Below are 13698 nucleotides of genomic sequence, written 5' to 3'. Positions count from 1 at the left end.
TTATTGACATTGACATCTCCATAGTCTATGATCACTGTGATTGACGTAGAATTTTACACAGATTAGTAATTTTCCATAGAGAGAATCCATGATGGATTACAGTGGTCATGGGTAACTTTAGAAACATGTCACACAATGTCAATCATTGTAAGTTTTGAGCCGTCTAGGCCTCTAACCAGGGTCATCAATCTTAGAACAAATAGCATGGTACTTCAATTCATTTAGTACCAAAAGTCAATAGCAGACCGCGCTACTGTGACTGGACAAATTCGATATATTATTCTGTGGTCAAGGCATCCCATGTTTAATTTTTCTACCAAATTGGTAGTTTAGTTTACATTAACATATTTGTATTTTAAAGAAAAAAATATTCTCTAACAATTAATTTCTATTTACCAATATTTTATTTGGTTCTACCTTTGGTATGTATCATTGATTTAATAAATATTCTTCAAAATAAAATTGTCAGACAATTTTTTGCTATTGATATGGTAGAAATTGGGCAAACAACCTGGTCTGTGCTGGCGGTCGTAATGTTTTCTGATTTTGCTATTTTCAATACCTTTTGTAACTATTTAAAGCCAGTTTTTAGTGATTTCACGCTACGTTTAGCAAACCAGTGAACCTAACCCACGCTAAGTAAGCTGTCAGAGATTCTAGTGTTTTGAGACCAAAGAAATTTTAAGTTTTCCGTACCCATGTTTGAAACAGAGACTTCCAGTGTTTTGAGACAGGACTCCAGTGTTTTGAGACAGAACTCCAGTGTTTATTTACGAGACAGGACTCCAGTATAGTTGTAGTTAGGTACTAGTTAAGTTTAGTGAACATTTCTTACAAGAGGGGCTGTATTCCAGGCTGTTCAGGTTCACTGCAGGTTTGTAAATTCCATTGTAATACCGGTCATATCTACTTTAATCCTTGAATGCAATTTTTATTAAATTCCTTGAACTTGATGACAATATGGTTCACGCATAGGTTTTTCTTTAAGTATTGGGCGTTCCGATCCAGTGATAGATTCTCTTGACGATTCGAAAGCACCTATTTACAAGTTTATTTGCATAAAGAAGTAGGTATTTCTTTAGTTTTTCTAGACCAAATTCCTATCATGATCAACACATCGCTGGCTCACTACAGAGCACGGGTCACTTCTTAGAGTGAGAAGGGGTTTAGGCATAGTCTACCACACTGGCCACGTGCGGATTGGTAGACTTCACACCCTTTGATAACATTATGGAGAACTTTCAGGCATGCAGGTTTCCTCACGATGTTTTCCTTCACCGTTAATGCAAGTGATATTTAATTAGTTAAAACACACAACTCCGAAAAGTTAGAGGTGCATGCCCTAGATTGAACCCCCGACCTCAGATTAGATGTGATTAGATTAATTGAGTCAGATTTAGTGAACATGTTATGAACTTGTGACCATACTAAGATACTCATATTTTTACTTTTCAGGTTTAGAAAATGTCCTGCATGAATTTCCAAATCGTGCAAAAGATTTGGATCGTTTTATGACCTGGATTCATAATATTGATATCTTGAAACTAAACTACTCGGCACCAGACCCCAGTCCTCAGGCAACTTTATAAACTGTTTTAGGATAAGGAAGAGTGATTAGGATTAATTTTGGTAAAAATAAAGATTAGAATCCAAAAATTTCTATTATTTAAAAATATGTGTTCAGATTAATTATTATAGATTTTTTTTAAATTTACATGATATGTTAAATTGTAAGGGAGTCAAATATTAATAAATAATTAATCTGAACACAATCCTACCTTCCATAGCAGTCCTATATGTATGTATTATATGTATAGGTATGAACCTATAAAGCAGTCTATATATATAGGTAGGTATGTACATATTATAAATATTAGTTCCATTCGTCAGATACAGATGGCGCTACTAAGCTGTTGCCACTATTAGCTCGCGAGATAGTACTCTATTTCCATATGTTAAAAGTACTCTGTGCCTCTAACTGTATATTATCAACTAATTTATTTTCATTTCTGTACATAATAGTTTTTGATTTATCGTACATACATACAAAGACTAATCTATCCAACACATTTTGTTACACATAAAATAAGGCAGGTCTGGCACTTAGGGAATCACTCTATATGAAGGAAACCATGCCTGAGAGTTTACTAGTAGTAGTGTAGTTGAGTGTACTACTTTTCAAAGCCATTTTGCCATTGAGGAAGGTATGTAAAAAAATGTAAATAGTAAAACAACAAGTTTATAGATTACATATTTATTTAAAAAGTATACATCAAAGATTTCGATGTAAAATTAAAAAAATGTGTGTAGCTTTGCCTATTTTTTATGCTCACATTTGAACGCTTTGCTTACATTCTATGGACATGACCATTCTGTGTACTCGTTAATTTTTTTACTTTTTTTAGCGTAGATACAGCTTTCGGCTTAATTTGTGAATTGGTATATCATAAATTTAATTTAAAAAAATACACTAAAAATATTTGTACGAAAACATTGGCAAATTCTTCGCCTCTAAATAATTAATTATTGTCTTCTAAGACCAGGGCCTTAAAGACGTCTAAACAAATTGAGAAGAAATTCGGCGAGCGCAGAATTTTAATAGCTGAATAATGGCTGAATAGCATTCTAACCACTACGCGTACTGAACGGAAATTCCACTCGGTAGCTTTGGTAACGGAGTGACAGTTTCATTTAATAGTTGTGTTCGTTTGCTTTTTTTGTGCACGATTTGGACATGCGCAATTCATAAAATTAATTTTGCGCGTGCGTGCTTGTCTCTGACAAGTGATATTTAGTTCAAGTAAGCAACTGAGGATGCACGAATCGCGCACATGCGCACTAAAAGAAGCAAAGGGACACGTCTAATAGTTAATTTAGCTCATGACTGCCAAGCATCCATTTAGTATTTTAGGTCCTGGCAACTCTAATAGGCTACTTGACTCATATCTAATTTCGTCCAATAAATGATTATTTATTATAGTATTTTGCTTAAAACAACGAAATATATCAATAACAATTATTAAAAACGCAGGATGGATATATAAATCCAATTTAAAAAAATACAATTTTTACTTTTATTTGAAACGCAGAAAACGCTGTCAGCCGTGATGTGACGTCATTAAATATGTAAACAAAGAAATGTCATTCCTATGTCACGCGGGGACTAACGTAGTATCCATATATACAAAATTTAGAGTCCTGACTAACTTATATATCAACGCACAGCCTAAACATCTAAACAGCTGGTCCTAGATACATGAAATTTGGTGAGTGTGTTCTTTGTAGGTAAAGAGAAGGTATCCACTAGGAAAGGATTTTTTGAAATTCCACCCCTGAGTGGGTTAAATGGAGGTTTGAAATTTATGAAGTCCACGCGGGCGAAGTCACGAGCATAAGCTAGTTTTTATATATTTCTAAAAATTCATAGTAAACGTAAAAAAATATCGTTTTCTCTTTATAAATTGAATAAGTTATTAAGTAAGACTTACAACAAAGTGATCTTTGCAAAAATAAATTTGGGTTGAAGTCGTTAGTCATATAGGATCCCTTTAAGCAAGTCTTTGCGTGTTACGTATATTTATTTCACTGGGCACTCTAATCCACAACTTTCCTGTGGTCTTTATCGATGCGTTTTTTACATTCTCGGATGATACAATAACGATAATTACTATATTTTTCATGTAAACTAGTATAGAAGTCATGTTTATTAAACTTTGGTAGGTTATGCTCAGTATATATAATGTACTCTGTGGTTATGCTGTTGTTTACAAATGCATGACGTCAGAGCACAGATAATCTATCGGCCAAACATGGCCGACAGTGTTTTCACCTGTCTAAGAAAAATATTTTTTTAAATTAAAGTTTTACGGGTTTTAGAGCGCAAAAAAATATAGTGTTAATTTTTTTTATATAATAGGACAAATATTAACCATTTAAGACCAACTTAAAAAAATTGTCAAGTAGCCTATTCCGCATCAACATAGACCACAAACTACAGATAAGCATCAACGAAAGACGCACGCAGCCGCGGCGTCTTGTACGCCCAATTATTATGGCGCATCTTCAAGGGTCTAATATATCACATTCGAGTGGAATTCTGCGCGTTTTTCCGCTATATGTCTCTGGTCTAAAACTGATCGCACATTGGGTTACTGCCGTACGCCATGAGTGGCACAGTTATATTGATACAGCCAAATATTCGAGCGGCTAAGCTATTCAATTTTATAATTTTTAACTGTTTACAAAGCGTGTGTTGTACATTGGCTATTTGAGGTGCAAGTTCATTTCTTTGTTCTATTTTAATATACATAACCACTAAAATAGTATACATTACATAGGTACATCCTATAAACTAAAACAATTAAATAATAATTATACAGCAATAATAATTCAATTAAGATATAAAATCGTAACTTATTCTCCGTTGGATATTTATAAAATATTTTGATCGTTTAGTTTAAGACAGATATCACAAACGCAGATGAAACGATGTAAAGGATAGAGTATGAAGCTGGTCGCACGCGTTTTGAAGCCGCAACGAATTTTTCAGTACTGAATATGTGGATGACATCAGCAGCAGGAATGGAGCAGCTTCTAATCTGCGAGTGCGGCTTGGAAGAAAAGTATCACTTTCCGTGGTAAGTAGGCTCCTATAAGCTTAGTGTCAGATTTTACTTGACAGAGCATTAAAACAGAATGAGTCAGAGTAAAATAAACCTATAACTTCTTCATTTATTATCATGCGTTCAGTGTTAGCGATTTTTATATCGCAAGGTTTTCACTTACAGCGCAGGCTGTAGATATACGGACAAACTTGAACTTTAAAATAAGGCAGTTAAGGTCCATTTTGACTTGACGAAGTGTGTCGACTGTCACATTCTATCAACGTTGGCGAGATAATAAACTCCATAGAGAAAAAAAGAAGAATAGATAATAAACCTTATGCTAACCCTACTGATGACATTATCAGCATTTACCGTACTCACACCCATTGCTTGCACGCGTGCGAATCATGCGGCACGTTTGCAGTATGCGATCAGCTTCAGGGAATGCTTGGAAAAGAAGGAGATATAACTCAAGCCAATGAAGAGACAAATTGAAAATGGTGGTGTTAATCATTCTCTCTCACTAAGGCACTGTCCTTGTGTAGTGCGTGAGTGAGACAGAACGATCAGCGCCGCCATTTCGATTCATTCCTTTAATGGCACCAGTTATAGCTGAGTGATGTCTTATCTCTCACTCAAACGCCTCATCCCAATCCATGCACACACTAGTACTCATTAAATTCACACATGCATGTATTTTCTTTACATTATATTTACAAAATGGTAAACTGTAAAAAAATATTTTGTCTCATGGTTGTCCTATTAAAATTAAATACATAGCTGCAATAAGACGAACCATAGTCGTTTGTTATTTAAAATGGGTGTTACATTTACAACGATTTTTAATTTTGTTTTCAAAATTGTATGTGAAACATTTATTATTTTTGTTATTGGCACAAACTCTATTGTATACAAAATTATGCCCAAGTTATATTGACGGAATCAGAAGATATGCCGTCTTTTTCCATGAAGTACGGTATGAATAGGATGGCGATACTTTAATTCGGTTATGTTTTATGTACAATTGAATTAGTGCCACATTCACTAGGCGGTTGAAGATGAATTGAAATGCGTATAAAGAAATAACATAGTAGATAGAATATTAAAATACTCGTTTCTTACAACATTAATAGTAAAATATATTGTGCATTGCAAGCTTAGACTACAAGTAAACATGCCACGTAATTTACAACTATTTACTGTACAAAGGACAAATGTACATAGTCACAGATTAAAAATATAATATTGACATTACACAGAAGTGGTAGATGACTGCGACGTGGCGCAGAGTACTGTCCCTAAGATTGTGCTCTGCCTGCTGTTCTTATTAGTGTGCTTTCCTAACTGGTGGTAGAATGGGGCCGATTCTCTTGTACACAATCTCTAAACTAAACTAAAATGACACGTCTAAATCTATTGCCATCTATGTCATAATGTTGCTTGCGGAAAAGGATAGCACTAGATTTAGACCTGTTAATTTAGTTTAGAGTATGTGTACAAGAGAGTCGGCCCCAATGACTACGAACAGGCCTTGTTTTTCCAAAAAACAGACATTTTCAAACATGACTTTCATCCATTCCCATTTAGGGTCACCATAATATGGTACCCAAATGGAGAAAAAATTGGTTTCTGTCACAAATTGTCCACTCATCCTGCATCGTCTACGGAATGTATTCAGTTTTCAAATGTCGCGCGTAGTACACCAGCACTTAGATTCTTCTTAACAGTAATCACGTTAAGCAAGGTGGTAAGATTTTTGTCGATTGTGTTTTAAAGTGGCCGCCAAACAGAATAGCCGTTTTGAGGCCGCCATCTTTTATCGATATGAACCTTTTGCCGACTCATTTTTAACTTAGTTTTGCTTCTACCACGCGGGTATACTAATTATTTTGTGGCTTTAGTACAAGCCCCACCACATCTTCTAACGCCATTCAAGTGGAGACGTGAATCCGCGCCACGTCCCGTCACTAGCTACATCTGTATAAACGAACTTAAGACGGTTTGTACGGGTTTTAAGCCACTTCATTGTAGCAGGAAAATAACATCAGCAGATAATAACCGATTAAAATCAAGAAAAAGTACCTTCATTTATTAAATTTTCTCAACGGGCCTTTGAGCAAGTATTAAGCAAGTAAAGATTATACAAAAAGTTTATAATTGACTCTATTTTTTAAATAAGTTTACCAAACAAAGCTATTATATTCTTTATTATGTCCCTTTGTGATAATATATTGTTTAGCATCTTATAACAAAATATCTTAGTAGCGATATAATATATCCTGTCGATATATTATATTCACACGAAAACATTCCATATATGTATGTAATGTTTGTGCAATCCAAACTCATTTGTTCATTAAAATTTAAATCGAAATATAGGTGGAACAATATTATTTTATATATTTTAATATAAAGCCCCCAATATGATTCTTCCCAACATTATTAGTACCTATATAAATACACCCACTACCCGACAAAGTAAATAACATTAAGGTACAAAATGCGTTTTTATTCTATAAATGCACATTAACAAACATATTGTACTATAAATTCACTAATAAAGAAAAGTATCGATGGACAATGATCGCCAAAAAAACGTTAACGCATAAAACTTAAACTTGTACTCGATTAATTAATAACTCTATTCAAAAATAAAATTTTCACATGTAATATACACCAAGTATTATATATTTTTTTATCATTATATGTTTCGCGCTTTTCTTAGGTACTTTTAGTTTTGTAGCGTTTATTCTTGTTTCGGATTGCATTAGTTATAACGTGTGCAAAGCACAACGTTGCAGTTGAAACATTGAACTATGAGCTTTGGATTTATGTATGGGAGTACCCTACAATATGGTATCGGATAATGGAACCCAGTTCAAACTATTTTGTATCCGTGTATGATGAACCTCACACAAATGCAAAGCTCCCGTTCAGCCAACTTCCCAACCCAAACCTTCGAATCAAAATTGGGTATTTTCCTACTTTTGAATTTGATAAATATTATTACTTTATTCAACTACGATAAAAAGAAAGACGTACGCTGAAAAAATATTAAAATCCAACAAAGATTTACAAAGTTACAGGCATTTTAATTTTGGAGTGGGAGAGTCTTCTATCCCTTTCTCGCAAAATGAAAATTTGTAAGAAACCGCACGAGGCTACTATGGCATTAGTAAGGTGTGACGTCAAAATTCTATACTGCTATCTCTGTCAAACCAGAAATATTTAAATGCTTATAACTATTTTGTTATTTGATCGATTTAATTAGTTTTTCAGTCTACGTCATTATTTTTATCCTAGTTTATATTAAAGTAATAAAAAAATTGGAGTCAAATACCCAATTGTCACAATCGAATTTAAACTCTATTCCCTAAACACAGATTTCATATTTGATATACATTTAACTTATAATATTTAATCTGTGTGGGTAAATCCTCAACATAAACACTGTACAGGGGATTCGTGACACACATCTTTACAATCGTCTCATTAATTCTCTACATTCGTTCGCATACTACGCTTCATGTAACATTGTGCGTGGCTATTCATGTATATCATTCGTTTTCATACGAAATATGACGTGCATTTAAAATGTTTATTTTCACGCTAACTACTCTGTACAAATTTAATGTCAATAAAAATGGAACAGACACTCTAAAATCTACTTATTTTTATTCATGTAGACGTACAGATAGATTTTTTCAACATCAAATTTACAAGGAGCAGCCATCAAGTCAATTGACCTTAAACAATGCTTGAAAAGGCATTGTTAAACCCATAACACCACAACAGTTAATAAAGATGACATTCACTAACATTAAGGGTCTTTTTTCAGCCAAGACATTGGCCTAAAGTAGACTATAACAACGTCTCCTGGCTTCAAAACACCTGCATGTATGACGTATGTATACGCTACCAACATTTAAAAAGTCATAAAAAATGTTCTTATCTTTTGGACGTTGGCAGAATATTTCCGGAGACATTTCGTTAAGATCCGACTGCATCTCAGGCCAAAACTAAACGGCAGAATCGATCTTGGTCCAATTTTTTTTTTGCTCTTGGTTTCGGATCTTTCTTGCAGGTAATTTAGTTTTCAACCAAAACTTGTCTCATAATCGATGTCTGCCGAGGATTTATTAATCGAACTATACCGTGTTTTGACTCTCCGCCTCCTAGTCAAGTGTTCGCACATCAGAGTGTACCTGTGTAGTCCAGCCGGGACGCAATATTGCGTATGATCGAACGATCGAGCGATCGAGCGGTTCGTTCAAGCGTCCGCGTCGGCGCCCTTGAGCCGAAGCCGCGCGAAATCCTCGAATATAATATCGTCGTCTTGCTCTTGACCGTTCTCGTCTCTGGAAATAGAAACGAATAATACATGTTACGTCGGCCGTTCCCCACTGCCAAAGGTTATTTAAGAGAATATCTCTAGGTGTTAAGTGTAACTATTTTTATGCAGGAAATAAAGAATCCTAAGCAAAATAAAATTAAGACAACAAAAAAATATTTTGTGGGATATTTAATTTGCCATGAGCGTCGTATTCAACGCATTTTCAGTAGGTACAAAAAAATAAAAATCACATAACATAATGTGTACGAGCCGAATGCGTCGAAACATTTTCTTTGCTGCTATTTCTGAAGGCCGTTTTGACTGCCTGATTATACAGTTTGAAAAGTTAACTTTTTAGTTGCCCAAATAATAGTTCACTCTTGACGTATAAATACGAAATTGGACCTTATGACTTATGAGCTATAGAATATTATCGAAGAGAGTGTTTGGTTACATCATGTAGTATGTACTTCAGAGGACTAGAAGACGGTAAAGGCATGTACTCACGGGTGCGGGTCGAGCTGGATGAGGTCGTGGTCGGCTGGAGCGGGCTCGGGCAGGGGCCGCGGTGCCTCTTCCTCTGGTTTGGGGTGCATCAGGATAAACGGCAGTTCGGCGCTCAGCTCACTGTGTACAGAATGTTTAATTAGTATAATAAAATTCTCCAGCCACCAACTAAAACAACTTTAATTCAAATAAATCAAAGTACCCTTATTATAAATGCGAAAGTGTGTTTGTTTGTTGGTTTGTCCTACAATCACGTCGCAACGGATCGACGTGACTTTTTGCATGAGTATAGTTGAAAGCCTGGACAATGACATATGATATTTTTTATCCTGGGAAATCAAAAAGTTCCCACGGGAATTTCAAAATCGAAATCCACGCGAACAAAGTCGCAGGCATCATCTAATTTTATAGTAATTCAAAGAACCTATAATGGAAAAAATAAATGATGAAATCTCTTACCCGCCCAAAGGTCCCAGACATAACTTCACTTTCACCTTGTACTGTACTATAATGCCTAAATTCTCGCGCTGAGATGGATCCGCAATCCTGTAAAAATAAAAGTACGTCTTGTGTTACTATGCTGTACAAAGTAACCTACTGAGGTGAAGGAAACTCTAAGATTAAGGGAATAGAGAGAACTCACGGTGGCTGCTACAGCAGCAATGATCAGCTGAGGGTGAAAGAAACTGAGAGAGAGAGAGAGAATAGTTCTCCCTGACGGCGGTGTTTTTTTTAATAATATTCCACAAAAACAAAATATTACAATATTGATTTCTTCGTGCTCGTAAACTCTTGGCGGCTTGTCTGAGCACTGCACATTCCTCTGTCGTTAGCTTAACAAAGTTTGCGGTTAGTTGTTGTACCTATGTAGGTGTGTAGCTGATGGTGATGCGGTGACGATTCTTTCTCATTTTAGTCCCCAGAATTTTAGCGCTAATGAATAAGAAGTTTACTCACAGTGTGCTAGAGGCGAGGTTGGTGTCCTCGTGCTTGAGCTGCCCGTCGAGCGCTAGCCCCCACTTGTCCTTGTTGTTGGCCAGCAGCGGCGTGAGCGTGAACACCTTGCTCAGCGTGAAGCCCGGTCCCACCGGGCAGCCCTCCCTACAAACAAACACAAAGTCAGTTCATTGTTCCTGAGAGTACAACTTTCTTTCGTAGTTCATAGTTTCCTTCAGACCTGAGTGATTTGTCATTCATGTAAAAAAGTGTTACACGAGAGTTAAAGTAATGACAGCCTGGCCCCAAATACGCAACTACCTACGTTTCTGCGTTGGACCTAATCCACATATGAAACCACGTATGGATTCTAACATACTGCCCCTAGGATCTAGTAACACGCTGATCTTATGCGAGAAATATCATACAATACCTATAGTACGCGACAGATCGTGCCTCATCTCGACCTGTCGCGGACTATACTTCCCCTACACCCCCACACTGACCTGGATATACGCAGAAGCATTGGCTAGATCTGTCATCTCCATATATAGGCAGATTAACGTAATTCCTTGTTAACTTGAAAAGTTTCATTAAGGGTCAAGAAGGAACCCATCGAGAGCTAAGTACCCCACTGTGCTTTTGTATCAGAGTATACTTCATAGCAGTAATAAAGTGAATTCCACCACCACTTTTTTGTTAAGCGCATAAAAACCAATAATAACAAATTTCCACCCGGAAGTTTCTCCATAAAAATCATCAAAAAAACGTACTTTAAAAAAACCTTTTAAGTTTTGGCAAAGGATTTCTCATAAGCCTTGCACCATAACCTATTTATCCCAAAACAAATCCAAGCAGGCCACCCAAACGTTCTTAGTTCCCCCATATTATATTTTGTCACAGGCAATTTTAAAATTTTGTTATAAAGCCAAAAATTTTGAAAAAGGGTTGGTAAATAGTAAATACTAAGCTAAATCGAGATGGATCAGGCAGAATTAGTAGTGGGATAAAATTTGGAATAAATGCAATGCGATGCATGCTTAGCCAGGGTCACTCCCAAACACTTACACAGACTTTTTTATATTCTTACTGAACAATCCGATAAGGGGGAATCTAAACGTTTTCCACTTGGCCACGTCCCTGAATCAGAAAGACATTCTATTGTGGGTAACATTTTTGATGAAATTATTCGTGTAAAGAATATTAAGATGTTTTTAAGAGGCGTGTGAGGTGAAGCGAATAAAATTATTACAACCAAGGTTACTCTTTTGAATTTCTTTTCAATGAAGCCTAAATATGTGGCGGAAGGTGTAAAAATATGAACGTAATATACGTTGTACAACTGAATTGCAAAAAATTATGTCTTATATGTAATTAAGTAAACAACATATGAATTGAGGGATACGCAACCTGTATCCATTGGATACGCACGTAGTTTGTGCGCACCAAGCAACCCAGCACATTAAAATTATTTAACTTCAGCGTTTGTACATTGTATTTAAATGCGTTGTATTTGCACCAAGGAACCCTTACCTTTAAAGGTACACCTGCGCACGCGCATGAATGCATGCATTATTAATGTGAGATTAAGGTTTACCTTTTGCTTAAAAAAGAATGGAGCTTGATAGATCTACGCTCTACAGCTAGGCTGGAGGTACCTCTATTACCAAGCATTGATAGTTACTATGCGATAATCGCGATCCTTCCGATTGGCTGACACCTGACATTCTTCCAAAATCTACAGCCAATAAAACAATTCGATGACTTGTCTTCATGTGAAGTGGAAAGTAAAATAAATAGTACTCACTCGCTCTCGGCCTCGGCGACGGTGCATTTGTACTGAGCGGTGGAAAAGAGACAGATGTCTGCGAACTGACGCACCGACACTTTGATGCGTTTGACGGAGCGGTTGGAATTGTTCGCTATATGCACGTTTACCGCTATGTTCTCGCCGTGGTGGTATAGTTCCTGTAAGAAACGTGGTATTAGGTAATATCACCATCATTTCATCCCATCGGTGGACCAACTATTGATCACGGTTCGGTTAACTCAGAATGATAATGGTTTAGGCCATAGTCGCAGGCCAAATGCGGATCGACATATTTCACACACCTTTATGGAGAACTCACAAGACATGTCTCACAATATTTCTCTTCCCCTATAAATTCTGGTACCCTAATAACTTTCTAAGTTTAATCAAAATAAAATAACGCTTATGATAATGAGAGTTTAACAGGGCAATATTTTTTTATCGATTGTCACTCATAGTTGGCTAGTGACTTAAGGTTAGTATAGTTCCATAAAAATAAATTAGAAGGATCTTCCAGACCCTAATAATTTTTCGCGACCCTACAAATTCTGGTACCCTAATAATTTTCGAAGTTTAATCAAGGGGAAATGGCCCTTTGCGAGAATTATTTAACAGGGCAATTTTTTTATTTTTGTATGGTGCTGAATCGAACTAATTTCGAGTTGACTCACAACTCGAAACTTACTGAAATTTTTAGGAGGATAAGTGATTAAAATTGTGTCTGTAGGGAGTAAAGTCTTCTGTACAAGTATTATTCCCATTTGAGTTTTTAAAGAAAAGGTCGACCTGTCGTGGGACGCCTGCGGCCTGACAAAAGCGACTCTTTCTCGCTCATTTATAAGGGCAATAATACGCGCTGCCCAGGCAATGAGGTGCCGGTTTCGTTCACTTTTGCCATTCAAGTCCCCATAGCATAGCTTCTCGTCAAAATAATATTTTCCGGAACAGTTTCTTACATTTTGTTTTATATCATATTCCATTATGTGAGGTCGAAAAAAGGTCTAATAGTGATAGATACCTTGTCCAATGAGGCTTCCAGATACAATTTGTTGGGGCTCATCATAAACTCCTTGGACACTTCGACAGAGGGCTGCTCGCCTTGCTTGCTCGGCGCGTACATTATCTTTCTGATCGCTAATCTTACCGAATTTCTGAAAAACGAAATATTTTTAGAGGGGGTAGTCTTAGAAAAAAATAACTGATTCTAAAGTGTACCTCACGAGAAAGAGATTTATGCAGGATACCTTCGTGTATTTTCGCAATAGATTTTAATATTTATAGGCCAGTAAATTCACAATGATAACCTCGAAAGTGTAAAAGAGTATCATTAGTTTAAAATTTGCACCAAGACCATTGAGACAAGGGCACCCGTATTCTTTTTCCTGTACCTAGTGCATGTGGTACATGTCTTTGATAAACCATAATGATCTAAACGGGCTAAAGTAGACCCTTAACTTGTTGTGAATGCTAAACAGATTATCGCTTATCTTGGCATGATCTTCCTTTGA

General features: G+C 36.2%; 1 protein-coding gene across 3 annotated transcripts in view; it reads right to left on the bottom strand.

Moving 5' to 3' along the window:
* Nucleotides 1-7199: 7199 nt before the first annotated feature.
* Nucleotides 7200-13698, bottom strand: part of krz (beta-arrestin protein kurtz) — a 112281-nt gene continuing 105782 nt past the window's right edge. For 2 of the 3 annotated variants that reach the window (XM_034980233.2, XM_069505500.1), the window contains 7 exons: nt 13209-13341; nt 12188-12348; nt 11449-11520; nt 10402-10545; nt 9904-9990; nt 9445-9564; nt 7200-8962 (listed from right to left, as the gene is read on the bottom strand). In XM_034980233.2, coding sequence (XP_034836124.1) covers nt 8875-8962; nt 9445-9564; nt 9904-9990; nt 10402-10545; nt 11449-11520; nt 12188-12348; nt 13209-13341 — 805 coding nt within the window. In that variant the 3' untranslated portion in view covers nt 7200-8874. The remainder of the gene's footprint in view (nt 8963-9444; nt 9565-9903; nt 9991-10401; nt 10546-11448; nt 11521-12187; nt 12349-13208; nt 13342-13698) is intronic. The other variant, XM_069505505.1, reaches the window with a different exon arrangement.

This window comes from Maniola hyperantus, chromosome 2 (genome assembly GCF_902806685.2).
Source record: "Maniola hyperantus chromosome 2, iAphHyp1.2, whole genome shotgun sequence".
NCBI lineage: Eukaryota > Metazoa > Arthropoda > Insecta > Lepidoptera > Nymphalidae > Maniola > Maniola hyperantus.
Note: the sequence above shows the minus strand (reverse complement) of the source record. Positions and strands in the feature narration are given on the sequence as shown.